This window comes from Cydia strobilella, chromosome Z, assembly GCF_947568885.1.
Source record: "Cydia strobilella chromosome Z, ilCydStro3.1, whole genome shotgun sequence".
Lineage (NCBI taxonomy): Eukaryota > Metazoa > Arthropoda > Insecta > Lepidoptera > Tortricidae > Cydia > Cydia strobilella.
In genome coordinates this window covers 5686995-5700565 of record NC_086068.1, presented here as the reverse complement: position 1 = coordinate 5700565, position 13571 = coordinate 5686995, and the positions used below count along the sequence as shown (strand labels likewise).

At 36.6% G+C, this 13571-nt stretch overlaps 1 protein-coding gene across 1 annotated transcript in view; it reads right to left on the bottom strand.

Annotated features, from left to right (window-relative positions):
• Window positions 1-13571, bottom strand: part of LOC134754177 (P-selectin) — a 121397-nt gene that overhangs the window by 18364 nt on the left and 89462 nt on the right. The window contains exons 5-9 of the mRNA XM_063690306.1: window positions 9671-9793; window positions 8576-8739; window positions 7996-8122; window positions 6197-6346; window positions 279-455 (exon numbers count right to left, since the gene is read on the bottom strand). Of these exons, the coding sequence (XP_063546376.1) occupies window positions 279-455; window positions 6197-6346; window positions 7996-8122; window positions 8576-8739; window positions 9671-9793 (741 nt within the window). The remainder of the gene's footprint in view (window positions 1-278; window positions 456-6196; window positions 6347-7995; window positions 8123-8575; window positions 8740-9670; window positions 9794-13571) is intronic.

Here is a 13571-nt window from a genome sequence, read left to right as displayed (position 1 = left end):
CAAGTCTTGGAGACCCTTTACATCTCTTAGAATAATTTTATGATAGTTTTATTATTATTATATATATTTTATCTCTGACACCTAGAGACTTTTACATCTCTAAACAGTTTTAGTACTTGTCATTAATGTTTGATGTTTGATTCAGGCCACAAAGATGTCATACTATCCAACCAGTAAACCTGGTAATCTGGTAACTTCAAATACTTCAATGACTGAATAATAATTAGACAAGTTATACAATAAAAAAATAATAAAAAATAATTTGGAGTAACACTTACATTTACAATTCGGCGCCGCGCCCGACCAGAATCCGTCCTTCTTGCACTCCCTAGTCTTGTCTCCCACCAGCATGTGCCCCTCGGGGCAGCGGTACGCGATAGAGGCGCCCACCTTATAGCTGTCTCCCTCTATCGTGGTGTTCAGCAGCTTGTCCGGGCTGCCGCAAGTCGGCGGCACTGGAAAAACGGTTACGTTTAAAATTTCGAACACGCTTTTCGCATGTTCGACATATTTCAAACTTAATAATAGTCGGTCAAACAGCTTTGTCAATAGAAAAAGGTGCGGAATTCAAATTTTTTATGGGACGATTACCCTTCGCGCCTAACTGACGGAAATGCCTTGACAGACTATAGCGTTTGCACTGACACCGTCGAATTTCGAACAAGAAGGTTACATTTATAATAACGGTTTTGAATAATAACTAATCTAATAGATATACCAAGTCACATAATAAGTACTGGGTAACCAAGTTTTTATTGGATGATAGAATTAAAAAACTAATCAACCGGATCTGAGTGATGAGAATCAAATTTTATTCGTAAATGAGTTAAATAATATTTATACTCGTAGCTTGACTTATTAAAATATAATAGGAAACTGTGTATTCGCTTTGCAAATGCAAGTATAGAGAACCCATGGTTAAACTACCATAATAAGTTCATATGTTGTTACAAGGGTGTGCTCCATTCTGATGTATTCGCTTTGCATAAAATTATTGGTTACCAGCAATGAACTAAAATATAACATTTAAAACTTTCGCGTTTTGAACACATATTAAATCACATGTCACATGTGATGTCTACCCCAAACCTTAAATGCACTTTTCGTGGGGTAGTCACACAAATCTCTGTTTTGACATTTTGCTGGGGCATCAGTTAGCCGCGACCACGACCAGTGAAACCTCTGTCGAAACGTCGGTAAATAAAGGTAACAAAATAAATTCGCGATAGACCCGATTGTAAATGTGATTTAATAAATGAACTAAAATAACTTTAACGACAGCTACGTACAAAACAAATATTAAATATTCGTGATAATGATAAACACAAATCAATGCCCTTACCGGGATTCGAACCAAGGACCTCAGACTTCTTAGGGTATAAGCTAGGAGGCCTTTTTAGGGTTCCGTACCCAAAGGGTAAAAACGGGACCCTATTACTGAGACTCCGCTGTCTGTTTGTCTGTCTGTCTGTCACCAGGCTGTATCTCATGAACCGTGATAGCTAGACAGTTGAAATTTTCACAGATGATGTATTTCTGTTGCCGCTATAACAACAAATACTAAAAACAGAATAAAGTAAATACAACAAACGTTATTTTTTTGCCGTTTTTTGCGTAATGGTACGGAACCCTTAGTGCGCAAGTCCGACTCGCACTTGGCCGTTTTTTTAGTATTTACATATCAATAATATAATAAATATTAGTATTCCCTTAAAAAAACCTTATTTGGGGATGTTACAGCTAGAATGTACATATTATATTAGTACCTATTATGGATGCAAGTATTACGCATCCGAGTTCAAGTGGCATTCAAAGACGCAGGTATCTCACAAAGTTCTGTAAAACAAATCTCCGTGCGGAAATTGTCGATCCAGAAAAGACTACCGTTTCGAAGAGAATGTGAACTGAGACCCCTTTGGTTTACAGATTTTATGACAAGCAGCATTTTAACTTTAAGATCAAAGAGCTCTTAGCAACAAACAAGGTATAACCTTTAAAAAAAATCCTATTTCGAATTTGATAGTTGATGTAGGTGGTGCTTTATGGCTCCACACGTGTATTATGCAAAAATCTAAAATGTACAGTCAAGTGTAAAAACGCATATTTTTGAGTATGATGAGTGCACCCATATTTTTACATTTGACTGTACAAGACTGACGGTCGAATATCAAAAGTACAACGAAAATCGGAATGATGTAGTGCCATTGTAAGTGTTGAACTAAAATAAAATGTAATTGCTTTAAATTGTTTGCTTTTGTGACAGTATATTCCAAAATATCCGACGTAAGAGCGTTTTCACAGTGTCGGATCCGATATCGGATGTAGGATCCTACATCCGCGTGGTCTGGCAGCGGGGGCGCGCCCGGGCGCCGTCTTTAGCGGTCACGCACACTAAGTGTAGTACATTATGCCTACACATACGCACACAAACAAATATTATTGGTCCGACAGCTGACGGGGGACTCCGACATGGCTGAATTTATCGGAAGCACCTATCCGATATCGGATGTCGGAAGGCGCCTATGACAAAAACAGCTGCAGGAGTGCCATTGGCATTAACTCCGCTTTTTTACATATATCTTACATTTTACCTCCTTCCGAGATCCGATATCGGATCGGACAATGTGAAACCGCTCTTACTCCTGAATATAGCTGTTCATATTTTCCATTCCGCTTAATGTATTGGCACATTAAGCCTGTGGCCGCTGTGAAGCTCAAAAGTGTTCACGTTTTTTCATTTGTCTGATTATTTTACACTTAAGTATACTTATACATTTTGTACATTGCACATTATCTTTAAGCATATTGCGTTATTCTAGATATGTGACAAGTATGTATTAGGTACGCGGTAATTATGCCAAAATAATTTTGGCTAAAAATTGATTTGACAATTCAGTTTAGGTACCGTAAAATCAGGTAACTCTAGTCCACAACTTACAACTATGGTACAAATTCAAGTTCCAGTAAAATATGTAGGTAAGTATTTTTCAAATTATGTTGAGTATATAATATAGAAAGAGCATTAGTGTATCTAAGTTCTAAAATAAATGTAACGAATACAAATCATAAAGGCTCGTTAAGAATCAACGTTAAAAACTGGACCATAGTTGTACTTAAAGACTATAGTTACCTGATTTTACGGTACCTCAAAACATATTGTTGGTTACTGTCAAACTCGGAAGCAACTAAAATTTTCCGTATATTCTCAGATCCCTTTGATAGTTACATTACAAGTGAGTTAGTGAATACTTGAGTTGGAAAATGGAACTTATCTAAGTACGGTAGCTTGTAGCTCGGAGCAGGGCGCTCATGCACTTAGCTGTGCAACATGATTGCCTTCAATTCAACGATAAGTCACACTGAGATGTTACAAACTTACAAGTCAGTCTCTTGATTTAGTTGAGGCACAGAATAAATAATAGTACTAGGTACAGAAGATTCACTCTCAAACAAAACGCGTTTATTACGACAGATATGACCGTGACCGCTAGGTGGCGTAAGTGCGAGCAGGCGTCCATTTCGTAGCGGTGTGCGGAAACTACTATGGCTAGACACCATAATTGGTGTGGGCCGCATGTACTTGTCGCGGAGTGAGCCACGCCTGGTTGATGCCGATTCACACAACAATTGTTACGGTTTTGATCTTGTTTTTAAACGACCTAGAAAATCGTTCACGCTAATTAGTGCATGAGAAATGTAGTGAACGTGCGTGAGGTGCGCGCCAATCACCAGGACGATCGTCAAGGTCGTATCAAAACCAGTTCACAACTATAACACATTGTTTAGGTAATTATAGTTAGTTTTTTAGCATTAGAAAAAAGATAAATAATCTTGACGTGTCTTTTTATTGAAAAATATTGTAAAACGTTTTAAAATAAATAGTTAATATAAATATAAATATTAGGTATAGGACATTCTTACACAAATTGATTAAGTCCCACGGTAAGCCCAAGGAGGCTTGTATTATGGGTACTCAGACAACGATATATTTAATATATAAATACTTAAATACATAGAAAACACCCATGACTCAGGAACAAATATCTGTGCTCATCACACAAATACATGCCCTTACCGGGATTCGAACCCAGGACCACCGAATATAGAAAGACATTACTACTAGAGGATATTACTTATGAAAGCAAAATAATGTAAAAGATCGTATATGATTTATAATTGTAACAAATAACATATTGTTGTAATTGTAACATATTTTCTGTGACAAAACACGTCAAGATCGCTTACCTTCTTTCTAATGCTAAAAAAACGAACTATACCCTAACAGCATTTATACGTCATAATGACGTCAGCGACGTCATTATGACGCCATAATTACGTCATTATTACGTCATTATGACGTCGCTGACGTCACTTTGCTACCTGGGTAGAAGACCTCTGTGTTTGATGATATTTCCGTAAAAAGATTATTTTAGACTTTAGAGCTTAGATACACGACAATTCAGATATTGTGGCGATATATTGACCATTACTGTACGATGCAATAGGTACCATATAAGTATCCAATTATGTGATACTTTAAAATTGATTGCCAATACAATGGCAAGTCTAGCCTGTGTTGATATTAGAAAATGAGCTTTGTTACTTTGACCCAACAATAACACTGTAATTGGAAAGAAGTAAATATAAAACTATTAATACTTTTACTGTCGCCGTCAGATATATAGGAGCGGCCAAGGTGCTCAAAAATATATGTACACGCACTGTAACGCCTTGACAATAGAGGCGGGTTATGATTTTTTTCAGCACCTTGGCCGTTCCGATATATCTGATGGCGACTGTACCACAAGTACAACTAGTAAAGGTGCATTGGGGTAACTTCGAAAACGGAGTAATTTTAAAAATTGCATATTATATCTACTTATACCAAAAGTTATTTAACACAAATATAGTTAAACTCGTCTTAAAATAAAACTTCGCTTGAGCAGCACCTTCGCATCGCATTTATTACAGTACATATTAAATATACTAAAGCTATTCTGTTTTTTTTATTCCGTAGACTAAAATGACATTTCATGTGGTACTAAGAAATGTCATGTCTTACACATGAAACGTCATTTTAGTCTACGGAATAAAAAACAGACCTTAATACATTCGCTTAGAGCTATAAAAAAAATTCTATGGAAACTTTAATACCTAATCATATTTTAAGATTAGAAAAACCTGGGTTATTTTAGCGCCAAATGTAGTGCAATATAGCCTATAACAGTTAGCTCACATACCTATCATATCATTTAATATTTACTGTCCGCGCGCGAATTCCGTGCACGGCTGAAGAATGTTAGGAATGTTGGGCGTCATGACAGAGTGGTGTCATTTTGTACGTACGGGCGCGGCGCACACCCCCCCCCCCCACTTTCTCGACCTCCGAATGCACGGAATTGGCGCGCGGATAGTACCAGTCTCGTTTTTCAGTAAACGACAACATCGTCAGGAAACCGGACTAATCCCAACAACCCAACAAGGCCTAGTTTCTCTGGGTGGGAAGGTCAGATGGTAAGTCGCTTAGGTAAAAAATAGTGCTTTCACCAATTCTTGAGATTAGTTGCCAAGCGGACCCCAGTCGCCCATGAGCCGTGGTAACAAGTCGGGGCAACGAGGAAGATAAGTATGAAAAGGACAATTACATTTTTAAAATAGTTTGCCCGAGTTTGCACGGTAGCCCGGTGGGTATTAAATTGTAAAGTATAATGATTCGATTTAATTTTTAAAACCAGAGGCTAACGAGGGTGAAAAATCGATGCATCTAGGTTTTATTGTTGGTAAGATTCGCTTTTGAGTGTTCTCAAATAAGAAATTCAATATAACATATATTGGTGTGTGTGAAGTCCCCAATCCGCATTGTGCTAACGTGGCTGCCTATGTTGCTACGTGCAGTGGGACGTAAGTATATTTAAAAGATCGTGATGATGATACAATCATTGTTTACATGATATAAGGTCTAATTTCGCGAATTTTCGAATGAATGCCTGCAAGAAAATAGGTTTTTTTGCTGCTACTGTACCTACCTAGAGAGACACTCACTGTACTGCACTGGTCGCCGTTCACCAAGATTAAGGCCAGACACACTTATAACACAGTCACACTTACTTGACCTTACCCATATACCATCGCGTAGCACATTCGCGTGAGGCGCAAATGCATAAAACGTTCGATATGTACCTAGAGAGACACTCACTGTACTGGCAGATCCAGTGCAAGTAGTCCAGGTTGCACCCCACGTCGTTCCACAGCCAGGCGCGCCCGCCGTCCAGCACCACGCAGTTCTGTTCCCCGTTGTAATTGTTTGGCTGGTCTTTGCCCCATGCTGGCTTAGATACCACTTCGCCTGTGAAAAAAAAATAGGTTGTTAGTATGTCTCACAACAGTTTAAATACGAAAAAAATATTTCAAAAATCTGGTATCAGTAAAAATGTGACGTTCCATGACTAAAGGGTCCTTGTGCACATGGAGCATTAGATCAAAAAGTTGGTCAAAATCGTTACGGGCGTCTTTCTGAGGACATATAATAATCAAGGCCAGTTATCAATGTAGCAATTCATTGAAAATAAGGCATTCTGCATCGTTGGTGCCAAACTTCACTCAAGGAATAATAATAATAATAATTTTACCATTAATTATAATCTATTGAATTCTTAATAAATATAGCTGCGTGGAAATAGTTCTAAAGTATTTTTTTTTTAAATAACCTAACTTCGCCAGCCGACCGCAACTTCGTCTCAACATTTTTTTATTATTAAAATTGTACCAAAAATTTTCCGAAATGTTGAATTATTAAGCGCCCATGATATAATATGTTAGTAGTGGAAAATATGATTTAATGCTACTAAAGGCGAATTAAATTTTAGCTTCAGCTGTAATATAGGTAGGTACAGTTAAAATATACGGACGCGGAGTATTCATTCAATAGGTATCACATAATGCTTGGATAAGAATCTCACGAATGATGAAATGCATCTTGTATAGATTTTAAAGATCCCCTCCTCTTTCACAGAATTCCATGTACAATTTTATTCAGGAGTATATTTCAGCGTAATGCAGTGAACTGGAAAGATTCGCGTAATGTTACGTAATCGTACAATTGCTCGGCTTCAAGTATAGAAATATTAAAATTAATATATAAAAATAGTAGTATTTTATTAAAACAAATAAAGAGTTTTATAAGACTTATAAGTAAAAAAAAGATACTTAGTTAATGCCTCCTTGCATGTAGGTACATGTACAGGTTACAAAAACGCATTGACATTGGCAACTATTCGTTTTAAATATTCATAAAAAATGAATTATAAATGGCCAGGATTTATCAAACTTCCCAGCAAATAATGAGTCTAAAAATCTCACGTCATATCGTACTTTTTAGTATTTAATCGTAAACTTTTTTGCGAACGATGTTTTCTTGTTTATGCAACACAACCCAAGATTTTTGACCGTGGTGGTCAATATTAGATACTTTATTAGAAATGTATCCAGTCTAAATGTCGAATTACACAAATATGTTTTTATAAAAAATATACAAACAACAGACAAGTACTAAAATTGTTTAGAGATGTAAAAGTCTCTAGGTGTCAGAGATAAAATATATAATATAAAAAAAAACTATCATCAAATTATCCTTCGAGATGTAAAGGGTCTCCAAGACTTGAATTGTTATATAAGTAATTAAAAGACAAGAAATTATTTCAGACAAACAGACAAGAACCAAATGAAGTGTCTCACGTTAATGCCACTCAAAAGTAAAGTTACATAGGTACTTACAACGTAACATGAAGCCCGTGTAAACTTGAACAGACCGGTCTCCAATTATATTTACATAAATATGATTTAGCTTATGTGAATTCTAACACTGTTTTGGCAGTGAAAATCGATGTTTTTTTCTATGCCAGAATCAGTAAACAATTATGTAAGACATATATTAATTTCAGGCAAAAATAAAAAACATATGCATTTAAGGGTTAGGACCCAGAACTGGATACTCACCGTCAACCCACTTCCAAGTTCTGGACGTGAGCCCAGGTTCCTTCTGCGCGCCGATCCACACTAGTTGGGTCTTAAGCTGCGCCTTGCGCCGCTCTAGCTCCTGCAGAAGAAAGCTCGAGGTTGCTCCCTGCAACAGAGATGGCGGTAAGTATGAATCATAGATATAGTATATACAAGTAGTTATAGACATGAAACCGACCAGGGGTAAGAGAAAGACATATTCATGTATTGACAGTTTCATGTATGGCATAATCCTTTTTCTCTTTCACTTATAAATTTCGGTATTTCGCCATCGCCTCCTTGCTATGATGCCATAACCCGACCATGAAAAAATGCCCGGTCGGTGATAAAGACAAAGCATGGCACTTTCTCTTTCCTCTTATAGGAATCGCAATAAGACTATCTTTCTCTATCAAAGAGTGTCAGGCCCTTGGTATAGATTGATTCAATGCAAAATCTAAGCAAAATTCGTGTTCTGTTTGGCGGCTGCAGAATATGGCGCTGTACACGTGTAATGAGTTGTGGTCACCAAGAAATACCTCGCCATGGTGTGGGCGCCTCGTCACACTGTGGTTCATACCTGGAACCCGTGTATGAGGTCCCCGCCGTGCGTCTGGCACTGTCTTCTTGCCTCGTCGAAGCTGCCGCCCCGGGCCACGTTGAACTCGTAGCAGTTGCGGGAGAACGCGGCCAGCTCCACGTCGTCGGGCAGGCCGACGGGCGCGCACCGGTCGTTAGAGAATTCTACAAATTAATGAAATTGTTTAGTTTTGGTTTGAAAATTGTAGGATACTGATAACCGGAGCCTGGAAATTTCGCAGCAAAACAATAGACTGTCGCAATCTTGCTAGAGTTAGAAACATTTATTTTATCGATATCGATAGTTGGGTAATGGAAGAAAAAAACCGGCCAAGTGCGAGTCGAATTCGCGCACGTAAAGTTCCGTACCATTACGCAAAAAAGGCAAAAAAATCACGTTTGTTGTATGGGAGCCTCCCTTGGGAGCCTTCTGTTTTTTGTGTTTGTTGTTATAGCGGCAACAGAATTACATCATCTGTGAAAATTTCAACTGCCTGGTGACAGACAGACGGACAGACAGACAGACGGGCAGCGGAGTCTTAGTAATAAAGTCCCGTTTTACCCTTTGGGTACGGAACCCTAAAAATGGTTCACCAAATAAAAAATCTACGTCAGTAATTGTTGAGTAGTAGGAGTAGATGTCAATAACTTTTAAATTGTATCTTGATATGGGTGTACGAATGTACTTTTTGCCTGAAATAAAACTTTATTATATTTTATTATTACAACCTTCTCTGGGAGTAAACAGTTTCGTTTATCACTATAAAGCCATTTATGTATACTTATTATTAAATTATATACTGGTGTTGTACAAACCTCACAATTTAATTGTTTTGTAATATTGTTTTTATTTGGTTGACTGTCTTTTTCTTCTATTACACAACTATTGATATCGATAAAAAAATGTTTCTAATTCCGGGCTCTGCTGATAACTGTAAGAAGCTGTCTGGACGATGTGAGAGAACATGAAAGTGTTCATTATATTATCAAACCCAAAACTCACTTTAGTGCGCACGGCCAGCAAAGAACACACACACATGGAAAAAACAGCTTTCGTACAGAAAGTGCGAAGCGTAAAACTGCACATTGTTCTCACCTTCTGTGGTGAAGACTTCAACTTCGCACAGCGAGAGTGACCCCTCCACCCCCACCAGCTGCAGGAACACGTGCTGGCCGACCAGCGGGCGCGCGCAGGTGAATGTCTTCGTTACTCCCTCCTCTGAAACAACACAATCATTATTATACATTCATTATCACACAGTTTTCAGTAAGTGTAGGTAGGGTAAATACGTTAAACTTAAAGTTGAAGTATACACGGCCAATTACTACTTTTTATCATTTTTAGGGTTCCGTACCCAAAGGGTAAAAACGGGACCCTACTACTAAGACTCCTCTGTCTGTCTGTCTGTCTATCCGTCTGTCTGTCACCAGGCTGTATCTTATGAACCGTGAGAGCTAGACAGTTGAAAATTTCATAGATGTATTTCTGTTGCCGCTATAATAACAAATACTAAAAACAGAATAAAGTAAATACAACAAATGTTATTTTTTTGCCGTTTTTTGCGGAATGGTACGGAACCCTTAGTGCGCGACTCCGACTAACACTAGTCCGGTTTTTTTGTATATGTTTCATATACGTGAGTCCAGCCTGGTAAAAATAAACGCAATTGAATTAAGTGGTTGCACTCGCAAATTTGTAGATACACTAAAATAAATGTATGCATAACGGTAACAAAATATTAATATACTAGGTATTTACTTACATAAAATTGGGAATTGCGAACTATTACAAAATTGGTTTTAGGATATTGAACACAATTTTTTTAAATGTTTACCCTAGTTATTTTTTTAATTAGTCAATGAGTTTGACAAATTATTATTTTCAGTGCGAGCTACGCGAGTACGAGCGAGATGCATAGAAAGTAAGTGACGTTCACTCCAGCGTTTGTGTCAGTACCAAACTGGTGGTTAGCTGTGAGTAAGTATCTAAGTTACTTATAAGTCTTATAACACAACAACTTATACAATGATAATGAAATGACAGCAGCAGCAATATGTGCAACTGCGCATATGGGAAATTGTAATGAATAGCGAAATTCCAGGAAATCCTTATACAAAGTCATTTTAGTTCGACATCGATCAGCGAAACCAATATCGACGCACAGTTAACTGCCAGTCAGGGCCGGAAATAAAAATCAGTTGCAAGACTTGCAAGTCTCGTTTTTTCGCACATATTTCTTCGCATGTATTAGTGATACGAATAGTTTGGAGAAATGTTTTTCGTCTGACATTTTTTCGCAGAAATATATCTTAATGACTCCTCATCATTAAGATCTATGAAAATTACTAAGAAAAAAACAACATTTGCGGTTTAATTCATAAAAATAAGTATTAGATTTATTAATTAAATGTGTAAAGTCTAAGACAAAATTTGTTTTGACATCTACTGTATATTTCGGTGTCTAATGCGGTACAGATTGATGCATCATTGTTTTCCATCGTATTTTCTCGGAAACGTTCGTATTTCTAATGCTACTTCAGTCAACCTCAGTACTTTTGGAACCGAGACTGATTGAAATAAGCTAGACACAAATACGAAAACCATTATGCTCTACATCTGTATCTGGTTTTTCAAAGTTGACATTAAACAATACGGTAGGTATTTGACTCTATTTAAAATAAACTATTTTAGACCATGTAAGAAATAGAGCACCAGAAGATTAATAGAGAAACGTATACAGCAGTTATATTTAGACACAATTTCTATATGTAAAAAGATGGTACAACCGACTTCCCTTTATACCACAATGGTGCCTGAGTTCCATTTTTTTCAGATGACAAACTCGAGCCCACGTTTTTTTTCTCACATTTTTCCTTGGATATAAAATATGATAACACGCCAATGCGGTAATTCTTGTGTCAAAGTGTAATTATATTCAGCATTAGACCTCAAGCTGTCCTGCAAATACCTAATACCCCTCAATAAATCACTCAAATAGTAATTTAATGTTAATTCCTCGCATACATTTTTCCGACCAGTTTATAACTATGTAAAAAACAGGCGGTAATAATGCAAAAATTATATAACCGTTGCCCACAAAGCAAAACATTTTACATAATTCGTACTGCACAGTCAAAATATACAGTATTTGAATATACAGTATTTAAATTTCATTTTGTCTTTCAAAGTAGAATACAAAAAGTATATTCTGAAATTGCAGAAATCTGCTCAAAGAGTGGATCACTTGTAAGTGCCAACCTTTACTTTAAGTTTTGTCTAAGTAATTTTCAGTTAACTCTAATAAGTCTTACAAATATGTTATTAAATAAGCCATATATTAATATATACTTAATAAGTCAAACTGAAATAGGTACCTAATATTTATTTGTAATATCTATTCTGATCTCAATTTTGTTTAACCAATGTTAGTTAAGTTTACGTGCTGACGCGATCGCTTGGACAGGTCTCCACGGAAGACCAGCGTCAAGACACCTGAAAGGTAACTTGACATCAAGCTGAGGGGAGACCTTTTCAGTGACGTTTATGTTTTATATTAATAAAAGTGTATTACATTTAAGCAATGCTGTAAGCGTCCTCAATAAATTTGTTTCTTTCTTTCTTTCTCTTCTTGAAGGCGACGGTTACTGTAGCGCAAGTCCCCGAGTATGACGACTATACACTCAAGGTCAAATTTAGAGGAACGAAAATAAAAGTTTGCTATTTAAAGCATAGCATCAAAACTATCATGTGACAAAGTATCAGCCGAGAGGCAATGACTGACGATATATGGACGAAACTAATACAGGCACATCTGCAATGGGGTGTTTGACTGTATTTAAAATAAATTATTTTACACCATGCATGAAATAAAGCACCAAAATATTAATAGAGAAACGTAGACAGCAGTTATATTTAAACACAATTCCTATTTTAAAACCCGTATAAAACTATAAAGAGTAGGCAATTTGATCGTGACGTCACATGCTAGTGTTTCATATAAATTTAATAGTATAAAGCAAAACCGTTTTGACAGATCGAAAAAAGAAACTGATTTGACTAGTAGTCAAATACCCTACAGCAGCTGTCAACACATCTAAAACTACGATCAATGAATCTTTACTACAAGTTAACATTCTGGTTTTATTTTAATATATTATCTGCTACTCAGCTACGCGTTACAGGCGCTGGTTAAATAGTCTAAGAGCTGTTGCGAAATAAAATATAAGATACTTCGTAACAGGCTCCAGTGGACTGGGCTGGATTTAATGATATGACAGCTGTCAAATTACAATTAGTACTCTCTTGTTATACTAATGTAACTATGTATGGATGAACTATGCATATTTAATTCCAGATAACATTAGACTGTAGAAGATCAATAAGATGCGTGCAGCTTGACAATGTCAAACATTGTATGCCTCGCAATATGTTTGACATATAGAATAGGGTATTTGACTACTGGTCAAATCGGTTTCTTTTTTCAAACTGTCAAAACGATTTTGCTACTAAGGAATTTATATGAAACACTAGCATGTGACGTCACAATCAAATTACCAACTCTTTATAGTTTTATACGGGTTTAAAATAGAAATTGTGTCTAAAAATAACTGCTGTCTACGTTCCTCCATTAACCTTTCGAACGCCGGAAATTGGATCCGCTCAGTTAGCATTGAATTGTAATTAAAAAATAATTAGAGTTCGAGAGGTTAATTTTCTGGTGCTTTATTTCATGCATGGTGTAAAATAATTTATTTTATATACAGTCAAATACCCAATATTTATTTTAGCCCATGAAAACTTTTAGTGACCAATCCTTTTTTTTTTAAATGGTAGTAATGGTGGCAAAGCTGCAGGCGGCGTATATTTATATGAACATGGGGATCATGGGATAATTTGCACCTCTTTAGGTGCATAAGGTTCTTAATTATTCAAAACAGTAAGGGCACTTTATTCGACTAACGAATAAAATACTAGGGTAATGATATCATTTAGTTCT